This window comes from Gavialis gangeticus, unplaced genomic scaffold (assembly GCF_001723915.1).
Source record: "Gavialis gangeticus isolate Ggan-Ray unplaced genomic scaffold, GavGan_comp1, whole genome shotgun sequence".
NCBI lineage: Eukaryota > Metazoa > Chordata > Crocodylia > Gavialidae > Gavialis > Gavialis gangeticus.
In genome coordinates, this window is record NW_017728994.1 from 61,523,169 (window position 1) to 61,540,721 (window position 17,553).

Here is a 17,553-nt window from a genome sequence, read left to right on the forward strand (position 1 = left end):
CCTCACCCACTCCTCCAGCCCCCCCAACCCCTTAGTCACCGGCACTGGAGCCCTGGTGCTGAAACACGCGGCCTGGCTAGCCGCGTGTTTCAGCACCAAGGCGAGGGGCCAACCATAGAGACGCTCTGGCAGCCAGAGCGTCTCTGTGGAGGACCCAGCCTCTGGTTTTTTAAACTTCAATTTTTTTAGACCCCTGGATATCCAGGGGTCTAATTTTCTCCCCGTGCTGCACATTTTTTCGTTCCCGCGCATGCCTCTTGCCCCACCTCAAAGAGGTTTGAGATGGGGCAAGACGCACGTGCATCCTCGCCTGGATGGGCCCCATGAGTCTTTGAAGTGTCACTTGAATACAAAGGCAATAGGCACCAAAAATACTTAAGCGTATCATTAGTACTTGCTCTTACTCCTCTTAACATTAAGATCAGGTGTAGCCCCTATATATAATTCAATATTAAATACTAAGTGCTGACTGCCCTAACAAGATAAGTAAATGAACACTCTTTGGCATTACCAGTTTGAATTTAAAAATTACCTGGATTTCTATTTCACCAGCCAGCACCCACATCAAGGATATTTAAAAATAGCTCAGAAAGCTGTACATTGACATTTTGACATTTAGACAAAACTGGAGCACTTCTGACTACAAACCACTTGAAGATACCCACATCTTAAGACAGAAATTTTGTTTCATGGCTGTTTTGTATAACTGAAGAAAACAGCTTCACACAATATACTACCCTGACAACCAAAGCACAAGACAGCCTGTTCTTTTAGTTGAGGAGAAATAATGAGTTTCTCAGAAATTGTGATAAACTGACATATTGCAGTATTATTCTGATTAATAATCAGCTGACTTGCAGGACCCTGGAACTATATAAAATAATTACATTTCTACAAGGAGATGTTCTATGTGCCACTGTTATATGCAACCTCTAGAATTATTATAATTGAGGATTAGAGAAAAATAAAATTCATTATTGAGTGCATTTTCTTGCTGTATTTATACTAGTTTGCCTCTATTTGGATTTGTTTTGTTGACAGTCTCTTTCATTTCACGACTCATGCAACATCACCCACTTTCCTGATGCTCCACTGACTTGCCTTCACTGTGTTCTGCATGTCACTATAACTTCAGTGCAAGAGCTATGCAGCAGTTAAAAGACACAGGGAACACCGGGCATGCCAGTTCCACTGGCACAGGCACAGAAGTAATCCTGGTAAGTTTCTAATATAATAAAAGGCTTAGTCTGTCTGTCTGTCTGCAATGCTTTATTCGCACTCTGACTGGTCATCTCAGCAGCCAATCACAATTATGACCAAAACAACCAATTGGAGTGCTCTGCACAGACGGACAACACATGGCACAGTGCCGCCATGACAGCAGGGAACAAGGGGCCAGAGCCCCCTTGGAGGCAGAGGGGGACAGCAGGGATGGACTGGGACAGCAGAGCACAGAACCAAGGGGTGGAAGGGATGCAAGCTTCCCTTCCTCCCCAACACCTGGCAAGTGGCAGCACTGTGGGGTGGAGGGGGGGGGGCGGTGCACAGGGCCAAAGGCAGACCGGCAGCAGCACAGGGCAGTGGGTAGCGGCACTCCATCCCTGCCTGCCCCCTCCCCCCAATCATTCGACAGGCAACTGCCTAGTACCCTGAAGTAAACCTGAAATGCTCATCTCCTTGGTGCTTTTACTTTCATACAGTTCATGTCCTGGTTACCACCAAGGAAAACATTCTTTCAAGTGCGGACTACAAAACCTCCTTTTCAAAGAAGCAAGATTTGCTAACTGTTACTTCTGACTCTGACAGATAAGCCTAGGGGCAGTAGAGTCGGGAAATGCAGGGGTAGAAGTTGTATGCTTCAACCTTCCAAGTTCACCAGAAATAACTGGTCGAGAGGCAGCCATGAGCATGGACAGAAAAAATGAGAAGGTGAAGGGTCAGGCATTGCTGACACCAGCTTTCTGACTTGCTCAAATTTCCCTGCTTATAGCCCCTTATAGAAAACAATTCAAAATATCTACTTAAAATATTAAAACAGTATTGCCAATTGGCTGAGCAGCGGAAAAGGTTAAAAGCAATTTTTTAAGCATCATGTATAGACAACCACACAGCTATTTTTCCCGAATTGTCAAGACACCGACATTCCAAGGACAATGAAGATCTGCTTTGTGTCAGGTATTAAACCAATGTTGATCTCTGGCTAATTCCTATTACTTTCTGTGGGATATGCAAGTACTCAAATTTTCAGGGAGGGGGACAGAAAGAAAGAAACTCACACTCACTCACTTTATTTAAGCACTTGAACTGAATTAAGCAGCCTAATTTTAGACACCCAGACTTAAAGATTTTGGCTCAAGTCTAAAATATTAAGATACATGCAGTATAGTAGTGTCTACTGCAATAGCTGTTGAAGGCAGATTATTACCTGGTAAATCCATTCTGCATAAGCTCTCTTTGAAGTTTCTGGTCTTGGGCAGCATATTCCTGAAGCTCAGATTCCACAGCAGGGGGAAGAATGTTTGGGATGAATTTAGAAAATAAAGCTGGTGCCATCTGAACCCACTCTGTGAGGAAAGGGAAAGTAATAGTGAAACAAAGAATAAAGCTCTTGAGAGTTTATTTTCTTATTTCATCTTTAAGAAACAACTACCGAAAGGTGAAGCAGAGTTCTTAAAAAACATTATATAAATGGTCAAAGATCTTGAATACAATTCTCACACATTTCTGGCTAAGACCCTGAGCCTTGGCCAACAGGAGTCGATGCTACATGGTCATCTAAACCTGTGCAAATAGCATGGGACCTATTTGCTTTTGCCCTTCGTCTTATAAAAGTTATTTACAGGAGTGCAACAAGGCTGTAAAATACCATTAATTCCGACTGGAAGTGATCCACACTCTTTTTGTGCGGAGAATCTCACCTGTAATATTTACACAGCTTTAGCGGCTGTATGATGCTAGTCAAATCTTACTAAAGAAGAACAATCCTGGAAGTCACACGTAGCAATGAAGTAAGGGACATTCACACTAAAGACTCAATTTTCTGTAGAGGTAACCCAAGTAGATGGGCCACATGCGGCCAACTATGCGGATTACAAGAAGTAGTAGTGGCCAAAGAGAGACTGCCCAGCTGCCACGATCCTTCTTTGCACTAGTAGGGCCCCTCTACCATCATCTAAACTGGATTCTGTTTCTTACATAGAAGGTTGATTTAAATGAACCCGTATAATCCAAGATTTAGGGCCCTACTCATAACTGTGAGCTCAATGTCTCTGGATGATAGCAGCATATGCCACTGCACAGGTCTGCCAGTCTGACCCCTCCCCACAACAGAAATGCTATAATTCTCAATATTGCAATTGGCCAAGGCTCCAGGGTGAAATAGTGTGTTCATTATATAATTCTCAAGCATATCAGTTCCACTTCACAGTTAGCAGTTTTAGAAAAAGAGACACAAGCTAAAACATTACTTAACAATGCAGCAACATCCAATGGCTACGATAACCTGGGTCCATGCAGCAAAACTGGCCAGATTCTCTTTTGCCCAATGTTATATTTCATACACGAATCAAAGGCTAGGACCAAAGAACTAATGACAGCTTTCCAATTCTCAAGCCACCCTGATCAAGCATTTGATGCAAATTATTTCACTTGTAACTTGAGACACACTACTGAAAACTAGTACCAATCAACGCCGCACGCACACGCATCAGTGTGGTGCAATATTTTCTTGCATACAACATGCCATAGAATAACACACACACACTTTGGTTTGAAAGGCAGAAGAAAGGAGAAAAAAAAATTATTTGTAATAAAGTACTTGAGTAGCAACGTAACAGCAGGTAGGGAGCCAGGCCTGCTCACTGTTCTGTTCCTTGCAAGTCTCTTGCAAATTTTACTTTTTCTTTTGTTGGTAACCAGCAAAAACTGCTCTTACTGTAGTTTTTAACTATAGGATCATAAAAAGTAGGACTGGAAGGGATCTCACAAGATCATGTAGTCCACTACTCAAGACAGAATCATCCCTGACTAAACCATGCCATCCAAGTGCCTGTCTAATCTGCTTTTGAAAGTTTCCAATCACGGAGAATCCACAACTTTAAAAGTGGCCTTGTCCCAGTGCCTGATCACTGGGGATCCTATGCTGGTTTTCTCCGATAAAAGGCAAATTCTTTGATAAAAACCCCAAAATCTGTGATTAAAATAACATGCCGCTATATATATAGGTATCAATTGATCACAATGTTTTATTGATATATTACAATTTTAAAGCAATTTGGAAACCAACCAGTACTTCAATCACTATGATAAAATAAAAAAACCCTATAAATTTTGGTATTTGATTTTGAGTTTTTCATCATGGAAAAAATCAGAGCTCCCCCTGCCTGCTCCGCTCACCAGGATGCAGGTCTGGATCCCTCACTCCCACGACACCGCCCCCCAGCCCTGCTGCTGGTGCCCCTCACTCCACACCCACAGCCCCCTGCTCCCACAGCCCTGCGAGAGGGGGGCCCCAGCTGCCAGGGCTATGGGGGCCAGGAGGGCAGCAGGGCAGGCAGCCCAAGCCTACAGTGGGCAGCCTGTCCCCACCCCATGCACAGAACTGGGGGGCACATGCCCGCCTCAGGGGTGTGCGCAGCAGCAGGGAGTCAGCCACCCACCGGACGAGCCGCACACAGCCCCATCCCACACCCCACTGGAGCCCTGCAGCCACACATCCGAGCCCAGGCCCAAGCCCCACACGCCACCCAGCTGGGCAGCAGCAGCAGCCCCAGCCCCAGCCCTGCCCAACTTCCTTCCTCCATTCCTCCACCCCCCACCAGAATCACCTGCGGGAGCTGCTCTCCAGGTTGCCTGGTGGCCATGTGTATGTACATACCTACAAGCAAATTATTACAGGCGCATTTATTTCAAATATCAGTGGTTTTGGACCCTTGTGTTTCAAATTTGCCCCTCATTTCCACATGCTCAGGGAGGGAAACAGATTCTGAGCAGGGTCTGACAGTAAGGGGGGGGAAAAGGGACTACAGGCAACCCCCACTTAATGCTGTTTTGCTTAATGTTATTTGGCTATAACCCTCATTTTAAATTGATACCTGATTTCACTTAGCAAGTTTTGCTAGAACACGTGTGGGCCACCATCTTGGGTCAATAAAAACACTTGCGATCACCATCTTGGGTCAAATTCTTTCAGTTTCGCTTAACACTCAGTTTTTCAGGAACCAATTAAGAGCCCTAAGCAGGGGTTGCCTGTACAAGGGAAGAAGCTGGGAGGCCAGAAGGCAAGGGGGGCACCTGATCCCCCCAGCCACTTCTTTCCCTGCTGTAGCAGTGGGAATGGGACAAACTCAAGACAAACCTCTAATAATTAGGTTCTATATCTGAAAAATTATAACAAACGTATACATTTTCCATATATAGAATCAAATTATTGGGGGGTCATCTTGAATTCAGGATAGTCTTAGAATCAAGTAAATACGGTAATTCCTAACCTGGTCTGCCATTAAACAGTTTGTCTCCTTCCCTATCTCTGTTGTCAACTGTACATCAACTGGTAGCTGCCCCTATTTGTGAAAACCAAAGTAAAAAAAAAGGCATTAAATACTTTAACCTTCTTTGTATCATCTATGATCAGATTGCTTTCCACATTCCACAAGACAACAGTTCACAACCAGGGGTCTATGGCCTCCTGTGGGGCCATGAGCAGGTTTCAGGGAATCCGTGGGGACTGCAGATCTGGTGCAACCGTGATCTCCAAGGTCCACTGGGGCGGCTCACACCCAGGCTAAACCTGCTGCCACCACCAGATTCATGGAAAAATACAGATTTTTCTCCTTTATAAAAAGATCACGGATTCTTCTTTAAAGGAGAAATTCACAGGAAACTGCAAGCTTCCCCTTGCCAGCTGTCAGTGTTTCAGCCTGCAAGTGGCTGCTTGGGCCTGGGGGGAGTGGGAGGAGGCCGATAAGGCAGGAGGTACCATGTGCATGAATGAGCGTGCACACATACACGTGGCACCAGGCAGCAGTAGACAGCAGCTCCCCCAGTACTCCTCAGAGAAGTTGGTGGGGAGGGCATAGGCAACACATCTGGGTAGTCTGGGATCTTCCAGGGGGGCATTTTCCTGCCTCCCATCCCCCAGTTTCTGTGCCCACAGTGGGCACTGGGCTGCTGCCTGACCAGACCAACCAATGGGACCCAGCACAGGAGGGCAGAGTGGGGTGTGGCAAGACTTGTTGCCGCAGCCGCCACCAGGGCCACCTCGCCAGCCGCACTGCTAACAATGGGAGGAATAACAGACCCTGGCAGGGGAGAAGGGCCATGCTGCCCTCACCTCCTCCCACTGATTGAGGGGAGGTGGGTCGGGGGCAGCAGAGTGGCCTGAAGGAAGTGGCAGTGGCCGGGCCGTGTCCCTTTGCCATGGGTTGGGAGTGAGAGACACTGGCAGGGTCAGAGGGCTGCAGGATGGGAGTGAGGGGGGCCTCGAGTCCAAAAAGGTTGAGAACCACTGCGGTCAGATTGCACAGGTCTCTTGTCTTCCTCTTACTTTTGACATACTTATAGAATCCCTTTCATGTCCCTTGCCAGCTGCATCATAAAATATTCCTTGGCCTTCCTAATTTTCTCTTTGCATGCCATCTGATACTCTTGTACCCTTCCCCTAGTACTATGAACAAATTTACACTTTCTATAGGATTCCTATGAGTTTCAACTCTCGAAGAGACTGCTGTCTAGCCAGACTGGTCCCCTATTGCACTTCCTATTCTTCTGCCTCATTGAGATAGCTTGCTTCTGCATCTTTAAAAAGGTGTCCTTAAAAGTACAGCCAGCTCTCCTGAACTCTCCACCCCCTCCCCAGACTTGCCTCCCAAGGAATCATGCCCTCTAGGTCCCTCAGTTAACTTTTCTGAAATCCACTGTCCTTACTCTGGTGCTCTCCTTCCTTCCTTCCCTTAGGATCTTGAATTCTATCATCTCGTGGTCACTGTCACCCAAATTACCTTCCACCTTCACATTCTAAACCAATTCTGCCCTGTTTATGTGCAGTAAGTCAAGAAGAACTTCCCCCCTCATTGGCCTCTCTACCATCTGAATTAAAAAATTATCCCAAACACCCCCCAAGAACTTGCTGGACTGCTTGTGCACGTTAGTTATTGGGATGTCTAATGGGAGGGGAACATAAAGTGCCCCATGAGAAGTCCTGCAATTTGGAAGCTTTCATCGCTTGTTTAAAGAAGGCGTCATCCACCTCCTCCTCTTGGTTTTGAGCCCTGAAGCAGATGCCCACCATGACATCCTCCCTGCTGCTCTCTCTTCTGAACTTTACCCAGAGGCTTTCAATTGACACACCTACTTCATACCGCACCTCTGAACGCATGCCCTTATATACAGGGCAACACCACCTCATTTTTTTCCTCTGCCTATCTTTCCTGAACAAGAGTGTATTCCAATCATGAGAACTATCCCACTACATCTGCACAATCCCAATCCCATCATAATTCTGTGACTGTACTGGGACCACCAATTCTTCCCGTTTCTCCCCTCTATGTCTCACTGAACAAGTTAAGCTAAACTGTATTTCTTTATACAAGTTCTATTGACAAGCAACAGTGGCATGGAATAGCTGACATGGAAATAGTTTACAGGCTTAAAAAATAAATCCTCTAATGAAAGCATTTAATGAAAAACAGATTAGTACTCCAGTTCTTTATCAGCAAGGGCAATTTCCAGATAGCAGTCAAATGCACTGGGCCAACGCCTACATATTCTTTTACAAAATATGCAGAGCAGAAGAATGCAACTGCCCTTATGCCACACAATATTGATAGCTCCCAACTTAGCTCACTTCAACACCAGACCTTGACAATTGCCTTTTCTTCTTTTTTAGTCCGAACTTTTCTTTCTCTCTCTCTTTTTCTCTCCGTCTGTAGACACCGTTTCATATTCCAGCTGGTAGTTCTCCTGCCTCTTTCACACATCCCCTATACTTTGACCTTCCATGCTCTCCCTTCCCTTTGCCCTCTCCTTCTGCCCACATTTACTAGAATGGATTTTGCTGCCAGAGAAATCTGCAGCATCTCCCACAGGAGCGATCCACATCAGGCAGCGAGCATAAAAAGAAATGATTTGTCCCCTTAAAAAGAGATACCATCCATTTTCTGTTCCTTGGCTTCAGCCCACATTGAGAACATGCAAGAGCATGGCAAGTTTCTCCAGTAGCACTTTCCTTCTTTCTGTAAACCTTGCCTGCTATTCTGCCCACTACCCAAGTCTCACAGGTACATTCAAAGATAGAAAATGAGGGAAAAGGGCATTTCGTGTAGCTCAGACTCCCCTTATTTTTTCCCTAGTGCAGACCATGTCTTTTTTGTTTTTCATCAGCCCCAGCCTGCTTTCGTGTTCTTTGTTGTGGTTGCTTATGGTAGCCATCTACAAGTGACACTGCTTTCAACATTTGAACCAAAGGTCTCAGTCTCCCAAAGCATCTGCTCCTTTAATATCTTCTTAATGCTTCTCATCAAGAATTGACTCTACCAAAGAATCTCTTTTAATACAAAGAACCTGTTTTCCCTAACAACCTAAAGTACATCTTGTCTCGCAACTCTGTTATCTTCCTTTGTTCAACCTACTCTTAATTTTACTAGGAGATTTAACGTATTATTCATAAAAGCTAGGTTAAAGCTGTCTCTTTGACAAACAGAACTGAACAATTCTAAGTACTATATAGCATGCACTTAATATTCTTTCCAGACTGCAAACCAAAGACAATCTGTTCTCTAAAAGATGAGTGTTGTTCATAGCTTGGCTTTCAGTGGGCATGTGGATCTTATAATTATCACCTGTTTATAAAGGAAATCTCACTTTAAAAAAGGTTGTATGTACTTTATTTGTAATAAGCATCTAAACAATTACGCATAGGACTATATACTACTAGTCAAGCCAATGGGAATGCAGGTCAAAAATCCAAGTTCAGGATCAGGGTGGATAAAACTCGATGATTTAAAAAAAAACACAATTTTTTTTAATTTAAATCAGCTTTTTTTATTTAATTATATTTTCTGTTACAATGATTTTTTAAAAAAATAAAGAAATTTAAAAGATGTTAACACGCAAAGATATCACCCTGGAATAGGGATTAAAACTTCTAATTATATACTATTTGAAACAATATATTCATGCAACCTTTTTAGAAGTTTTATAAATAGGCCACAACAGGCCATAGGCTATATTAGGGGACCAGCCTTCTGGAGTTCCAAGAGGCTCCTCTATAGATTAGGAAAGATTATAGAAAACCACTGTACCCAAAGCTCAGTGCTCAGCCTCTCTCATTAAGCATCTCTGTGATACTTAGTTTCAGTTCTCAAACTGTGGATTTGTGTCTCCAGAGTTCATAGGCAGACAAGGTTCTTTGGGTAGATGCGATATCTTTTATTAGAACTACTAAATAATTGAAAAATTGTTCTTTACATGCTTTTGGGCACAAACGTCCTTCTTCAGGCATAGGGAGTTTGTCATCTCCAGAGGGAACATCCTTGTTAACAACAGTACATGGAGATGAGAGATAATAGACCTGATTACCCACCCATCAGCCCTATTGTCTCTCTGCAAGTTTGTGTACACACAGTCAAGCCCTTGCCTTTCTCCAAGGGCATTTATACATGCATCTTTCTGTCCTGCAACCTGCCAGAGATCTGCTGCTTATCTGCGATTAATCAAGTCTGCTCCCCACGTAAGCTGATGCAAACGGCACTGCACCGCATACAGTTGTATAAGTGGCCAAACACGTGTCAACTCACAGAAAATGGCAGCAGCGTGTTTTGAACTAAAACACCTCTGAGGTGTTTTAGTTCAAAAGCATGCCGCCGCTATTTTCTCAGTCGTCATGCACATTTTGCCACTTATACAACTATAAGTGACGCACGCACACAATACTGTGGCGCTTGCATGTGTAGAAATGCCCTAAAAGTGCAAAGTTTCAAGAAGTTAAATGAATAAAGGATAACAAAACAGCAGAACACACTTTTTGTAGAAAACAATGCTTAAATTGAGGCATCCTGATCTGTGATTTTAAATCAAAACCACCCCATTCAGGATTTAAAGTAAAACATTAAAACTTATCATTACAGTGTTGTCAACAGACGATTGTACTGAAAAATCTGGTTTGGAAATGTTTGGCACTGCTCTTAGAGCCCAGATCCTCAATTGCAAGAGTCTTAGTTTTCATCTATCTAAAAGAAAGTTTCTAGCTTTCAGATTTGTAAAGAAAAGCTGAAACAGTTTACCTTTCATCATCATTAGGGCTCATATTTAATCTTTTTTTTTAAACCTTCATTCTTCTGCAATGATTAAATTATTCAGACCAGGAAAAATTGACAAAAGAAGCAGGTCTGTGGTCAAACTGCTTATTGTGCACATGCACAAGCATGCAGACAGACACGCAGACAGGGCAGTTTGTGCAGAGGACAGCATGTTGTGGAGGCACGGACGGAGAAGGGAGGAGACTGGGTGGTGAGGAGGGAAGGATGGGGAAAAGAGCGAGCATGAGAGAGTGCAATGTGTAGCCCAGGGGATGCACAGGGGAGACCATGTGGAATGGAAGGGAAGCAGGGGAGATTGCACTATGACACAAGAACTGCTGCAGCTCTGGCCCCAGCCCGTGCCCTGAGTTTGGGGCTAAAACTGGAGCCAGAGCTGCTATTGCTGCTAGCTGGCTGAGTCTGAGGCCAGGGTCACCACACATTAAGCAGCTATAGGAGTTAAGCTATACCACACATTAAGCAGCTATAGGAGTTAAGCTACCTGTGCCAGTGACGGAGAAATTTAAGAAAGCTCCTTAATAATTATAATTTTCAATGTATAAAATCTTATTATTGGGTGGCTGTCTTCAATTTGAAGTTACCTTGGATTTGGGTAAATACAGTACATATATAAAAATATCCATGTACAGAGCTCATGAATTTCTAGGCCACAACTCAATTTTTAAGCATCTGGCATTAGGAAGGTGACAGCCAGTCACTTAACACAAGTCTAGTTCTTTAGTTCATTTTTTTCTGGTCAAATGATGCCATGATGGATGACTCTTGACAATCTGATCAGAGGAGGATTAAGGGAGGGGCTTGCCAAGTGTTCTGACCCAGGAGGTAGAAAAGATGACAATTAAAATCAAAATATTATTAGTAGGCTTTTTTCCTAAAGTAAGAGCTTAAATTCTGCATAAATTGATGGTTTGTCTTCCTGCTGAACTGAAACAATGTTGTCAGAAGGAATGAAAAAGCCATATTTCATTTGTATTATGCTTGATTTGATACAGAAAAGTAAAAATATTCCTGTTTCAGACACAAGAATTTCTCAGCATCTCCAACCCAAATTTTCTTCCATCCTTACAGTTAGATACAACTGATGGTAGGGATACGTAATATAAACCAATCGTAAAAGCTGAACAAACAATGTTGCTTCAACATTGCTAAAATTATACACTTTGTCATTAGACGGCAAATGGAAAGCACTAATTGGTGATAGCCACCTTAAATACCCCTTGCATTGTTAAACGGCACCTGAACACAAGCCCTAGATAAGGGTTCCTTTTAGCACTGCAAATTATATGTTAGAGATCTGTACCAATTAAGCTTAATGCATGAAAGATATTCCATACCATAATTGTTTTGGCTTGTTGATAAAAACTACTGCTGGATACAATGTCTGCACTATAATACACTCTACCTTGCAAGAGTGAAATAAAGCTTTTGCATGTAATAATAAACTGCTTATTTCTTTGTTATACCAAAGCTGTCTCTGAAATCCCAGGATCAAAGAGGGAAGGGCCATTTGAACTATCTAATATGATCCCAGGTCTCTTGCAGAACTAACCTATATCATTCCCACTAGTCCATCTATCCTACTTTGGAATAGTTTCCATCACTGACCACTGAACAGCTTCTTCCCTTCTTATTAATACAAAGCACTAACACGTGAAATCCTCTGCTTTTACTTTACACTTAAAGAACTGAGGGTTCTGATAAGGGGAGAAGACAACTCGCATCCATCTTCCTCGTGAAGCTAAACACAGATGACATTTTTACACATGCTCCGGAAGTGGGTGAGAGGGCACTTTAGAGTGGCTCCGAGAGCCGCTTTAATTAAAAGCGGCCGCAGCATTTCATGCATCAATGTCCCCATGCTTCAAAATGGTGGCAGGGGCACTTTAACTAAAGCCCATCGAACATGTTTTAGTTAAAACACCCCTGCTGCCATTTTGAAGCACAGGGATGCTGATACTCGAGATGCCAAGGCTCGCTGAAGCATGCTAATTAGCACATTCTAACACACCAGATTAATCGAGTCTGCACTGACAGCATATCAGAACAGCCTCCCAGCATGCCTATACGCACCTACAGATCTACTGTAACTACAGCAATGGATTCCACTGTGCCATTCCATAACCCAGCTAAATATTAACAGACTGGATCATGACAGTCCAGGGGTAATGCATAGGTGGTGCATGTGCACCCCGTCAGGCCGTGCTCCCTGTGTAGCCAGTGGGCAGGGGGGCAAGCGGGAGCACCACTGCCCCCACTGCGAGCGCCAGCCAGGGAGCAGGGCTGCCAGCAAAAGCGGCTGCGCTGCTTCTGGAAGTGGCCGTGGAGCTCCAGAAGCAGCGTGGCCGCTTTTACGGTGAATGAGACTGCCCCCCCCCCCCACCACCAGTGGGATCAGCTGTTGGGGGACCCCATGCCCCTAGTCACTGACTGGTGTTGGTGGGGGGGGAGGGTATGTGACCCCGCTGACTCAAGAGGCACCAGACACCAATGTGAGAGTCCATCAAAAAATACAGAATATTTGGTTAACAACTGCATAAGCTGTTCTGACAGCACAAGAAAATGGGAAATTCCAGAAAGCAGCAATGAATATTTACCTGGTCTTAGTGTATAGAGGCCTTTCACAATATTTGCCATGGTTGAAGGAGTGATTTGAAAAGGTGTTGACTGAGCTTCCAAAAGTAAAGCTGAAACAAAGAAAAATCTGATTAGGCATTTTGAGGGCAAATACAAGATGTAAGCATATATTTGACATTAAAAGAAAGTTTTCTACTGTCACCTGATGTTTCTAAAGAGGAAATCAAACAACAGACAACTGAATGACTTTATCCCCAAGTCTCCTAGACCAGGGGTTTCCAACCTTTTTTAATAAGTGTGTGGACAGATGTGGAGCAATGGCAACACAGGGTGCTGGGTGGCAGCGGCAGCCCCCACATGCGAGCTTCCTCCCACCCGCAGAGGAGCACTGCTGCCCTTGTCCCCCATTCCTGGGGAGAAGCAGTGCTCCATCCCCACCAACCCACACATACCCCTTAGGGCGTCCCTGCGTACCCCTGGTTGACAACCCCTGTCCTAGAGTACAATGCATAAAGTTGCATAATAAAAATGTAAAATACTTTATTTTTCTTCCTTCCAAACAAACATCCAGGACTTAAAACAGGCAACTGACAGAATTAAGTATTCAACACAGAACTGAAGCAGATCCAACTTATTTTTAGCAGTACTATTCACACTTGCTATGATAAACATCTCCATTTCCACTAATTCCTTCTTTCAATTTTTACAAGTTGGCAACAAAATCTGCTCAGGCTCTGAAATCTGTACATGTACACTCGCTGGGAAACCATAAAAAAAGCTAGCTGTAAACATGCTTTAAAATGCTGTTTATTGTACATGGGAGTGAACACTTACATCTAGTTTCTAATTGTTTTTGTGGTTTTATACGAAACTGGCAGACATACCAGTAATCACATCCTCCTTTGGAGGTGCATGGTCTTAGCTGATTTACTGCCGTTAAAACTATTTTATAATTTAAGCATGAATTTGAACATGCACATTAACTGCAACCACAAATGCGTTATAAATGGTCCTCAAACTATACCTACCACTTGTCAATCTGTGCGTGTCTTATAACCTATTGGCCCAATCCATAACGGATGGCAGCCAGCTATATAAAACTCGTCTTTTTAACACACTCTGGAGAAACGCATGATATTAGCCATAGAAGCTTCCCCAATTCAATGCTCAGCCATTACCTACAATGGCAGTGAACATATTGCTATTACATTTTCTTTTTAAAATGGCTTTTTCCTGTTCATGTGAAAGACTTTCACAAAGCAGAGCTAACTACAGAAATCTTTTTCTCTTGTGTTTCTTACATACATTGCTGTATGGTATCATTTGCAGCTATTCTAAGGAAATGCGTTTCAGAAAGAAATACAGTCGGGGAAAAAAAAGGACAGCATCTTTCACCTGTAGCTTTGTGATGTGTGTTCCAATGACACAATCATCCTCCTACAGACTGTTCCTGAAGCAGCCTCCACCCCAGTCAAGAAAGCTGGATGCTTTGACATCACAAAAGGCTAAGGCTTTATTAGGAAGATATGCACAGATAACACGCTGTGTGTGTGACCTGCATTCCTATGTTCAGCTTCCTAGACAAGCAATTTTAAAAGTGCTTCTTTAAATGCTAGAGAGAGACCAAAATACAAACTAGATGTCCACTGAGGAGAAATAAACTTTCAGTTACTCTTAAAAAGTTTTGAGAGAGAAAATGTATTTGTAACCCAAACCCAGAGATGTAAATGTGACACTTAAAAGCCAGAGAGTTCCTAGCTAAAGGCTCTATTTGAACATGTAAATGCATGGCATTTTCAAGGCAGACAAGGTTTTTTGGGTAAATCCAATATCTTTTATTAGACCAACTCAAATAGTTGGAAAAATAGCCAGTTAAAGCAGCCTGAGGCCAGTACGTATGCCAGAAGACCAGCCAGAAGCTGCGTGGGCAGGGCGCATTGGGATGGGGCCTGGGCAGAACCATGATCCACTCCCCACAGGCCCCTGCCCACACAACCCACCTGTGGCGGGGACGTGTGGGCAGCGGCCCGCAGCTGTGCCCCAGCCCATGTTCTCACCGCTGCAAGAGTCTGGCCGTGGAGCAGCTCCCCGCGCAGCTGCTGGACGGTCTCCATGGGACCAGGCTGGGTGCTGGCAGCTGCACGGGCAGGGGCTGCTGGAAAATGGAGTCTGCCACGGGCCTGATCTGGCCTGAGGGCGAGACTTTGCCCATCCCAGGGTTAAAGCCTGTCACTGGGCTGAGACGAAAAAAGGGAGATAAAATGCGTGGTTGGTTCTCAGTTTCTTTTTTCATCTCTCATGCAGCCATGTAAGGAAGAGAAGCTATCCTTTGCTAAACTGTTCCCTTAGATGCTAGCAGAGCTAAACTCCTACATAGTTTCCTGAGGGTTTGTGCAACCTGGCAAGGAAGGAGGCAACAGAGCGGGATAGCTAACAAAGGAGGCATACAACAGGGAAGAGACAGCGATCAGAGTGCTTCCAGTTCACATTAACCGCACCTGGGGCTACTCCTGAACAGATGGTAGACCAGTGTATAGATGTTACCACCCTACTGCCTCCCCTGTACAAATAGGGCTAATTCAACCAATGCTAAAACAAAAACATAAATCACTAACCTGTCTGGTATAGCTTGCAAAACGCATCGATCTCAGGACAGCAAGTAGGTACGTCCACCCCCCAACCAAAGGCAAGACAGCATTATCTAAGTATGGCAGCTCACAGCATAACCAACCTGCCAGACCTAATACAGTCGCACTTGAACTTGCTCAAGCAATTCCCTGAAGTCAACAGACTGAATCCTGCAGGTTTAGACTATCTGGATGAATAACAGTTTGTGGGCCTGGGCAACAGTTTGGCAATTTTTAAATTTGTCCACACTGTTACAGCTGCTGACTGCGTCTGTTTTCTTTCTTACACTAAAACCTTTTTTCCTAAATTGAGCTACAATCCTATTCTACAACATGCTACAATTCTGAAGGCTTAACCAGATGCATTTACAACATGGGGCAAATAAAAATGAGCAGCAATTTATTTCTCCACTGAGTTATTGATTACTCCACCTACCTTCATTAAACAATTTCATTTTAAAAGCAGCGGGATAGTTCACTTGGATGCCAATCCTCTCATTAGCACAAATGTAAGAGTGCTTTCCTCTACTACCTTTATTTCAGTTTGGCACATAAATATTTTTCTTTTTACTATTTATTTTGGCAGTCTAATTGTAACAGACGCCAACCTGAGTTTAGCCGAATCATTTGTGTATTAGTCAGGTACACTAGTGAATTCTTTTATACTCAAAATTTTGACAAAAAATGAACGGTATGTTCAATACTGTTTTTCTTTGCATATAAAGCCAGAAAGATGTTTTACATTGAGTCTTGATGCAGCTATAATTCAGGTTTTCTTTGGTCTATACCCTTCCCCCAAATTTCAGAAATGAAAGCCTAATAATGCTGCAACAGGATGTTTCAAAGAAGGAACTAATTCTAATAGAAGAGGTGTAGAAATCTCAAGAACTATGATGGTTTTTATAGCTAACAGGTTCAGCTACAGTTTCCTGACAAACAGCATGTCATACTGCATTTAGACCCATGTTTCTAATGTTTGACAAACAATTGAAGCCATGAGGGTTTAGAGTATGCACAAAGTGGTTACTGCAGAAATACAATGAAGTTAGCAAAACAGGCTAATGTAACTATTGGGTACTTGTAAGAGATCTTTTGTAATAAGCAAACATTAAGGCATTGCATTTTTTTAAATTAAATTACTAAGCATCTATTACAGAAGCTAAACAGGCCACTCTTGCCTACATTGGAACAGATTAACTCCATCTAAAGCATGTATACAGCAAAAAATTATGGTGTGGGAGAACCTAATGGTGGAAAGCAAGCAAAGCTGTATTCTTTCCATTTATTTGCACATCACTGTAGTATTTGGATTACCTCAGCAACGTTAATGACTCAACACATTTATGAAAGAGAAATTATCCCTTAGGCGGCGAGTCCTTGGCGCAGTCATGGAGGAGACATTGAGTTCCTGTCAAGGGGCTTGACTGCAAAAGCATCACTCCTCTGCCCTTATACTAATAAGTCAAAAAATTCCAAGCTGCAAGGCAAAAATCTGCTTAAAAAATAATGGACATTAAAATATTCCTGTTAAATATTAATGCACAAACACTGCAATATTTACTGTCAGGAATTACAAAGCCACAGACCGATCTGCTGCAGCTGCACTGCAGTAGCTATATGGGAAGCCAGTAAAAAAATAAAAGACCCCACACAAAGCAATAGAAGCAGCCCATATTATAGGATTCAGCTAACTACAATATCTGCAGTCAGCTAGGGTTAGCACCAACTAACTTTGTAGCTTCAAATCCTACATCACTCAGAGTCCTGGAGAGTAATGAAGATGAATCTCTAAAGGAACACATTCAAAAAGAAAAATTCCACTTAAAGTTACAAAATGGAGGTGCCCTTTACCATCAGTACAACAATTAGTTCAGCTAACCAATATATCAAATCAGTGGTTCGCAACCATTTTTACTCCCCGCAATGTGTGTCAGTTCTTCGCTTTCATTCATTTTTCACAAAAACAAAAAAAAGTAAACAAAGCAAGTCAACTGTTGCAAAGATCACGACAAGAGAAATATTTTGACACTATGGAT

At 43.2% G+C, this 17,553-nt stretch overlaps 1 protein-coding gene across 1 annotated transcript in view; it reads right to left on the minus strand.

Annotated features, from left to right (window-relative positions):
• CACUL1 (CDK2 associated cullin domain 1) overlaps positions 1-17,553 on the minus strand; it is a 113,219-nt gene that overhangs the window by 16,266 nt on the left and 79,400 nt on the right. The window contains exons 6-7 of the mRNA XM_019502903.1: positions 12,911-13,000; positions 2,426-2,564 (exon numbers count right to left, since the gene is read on the minus strand). Of these exons, the coding sequence (XP_019358448.1) occupies positions 2,426-2,564; positions 12,911-13,000 (229 nt within the window). The remainder of the gene's footprint in view (positions 1-2,425; positions 2,565-12,910; positions 13,001-17,553) is intronic.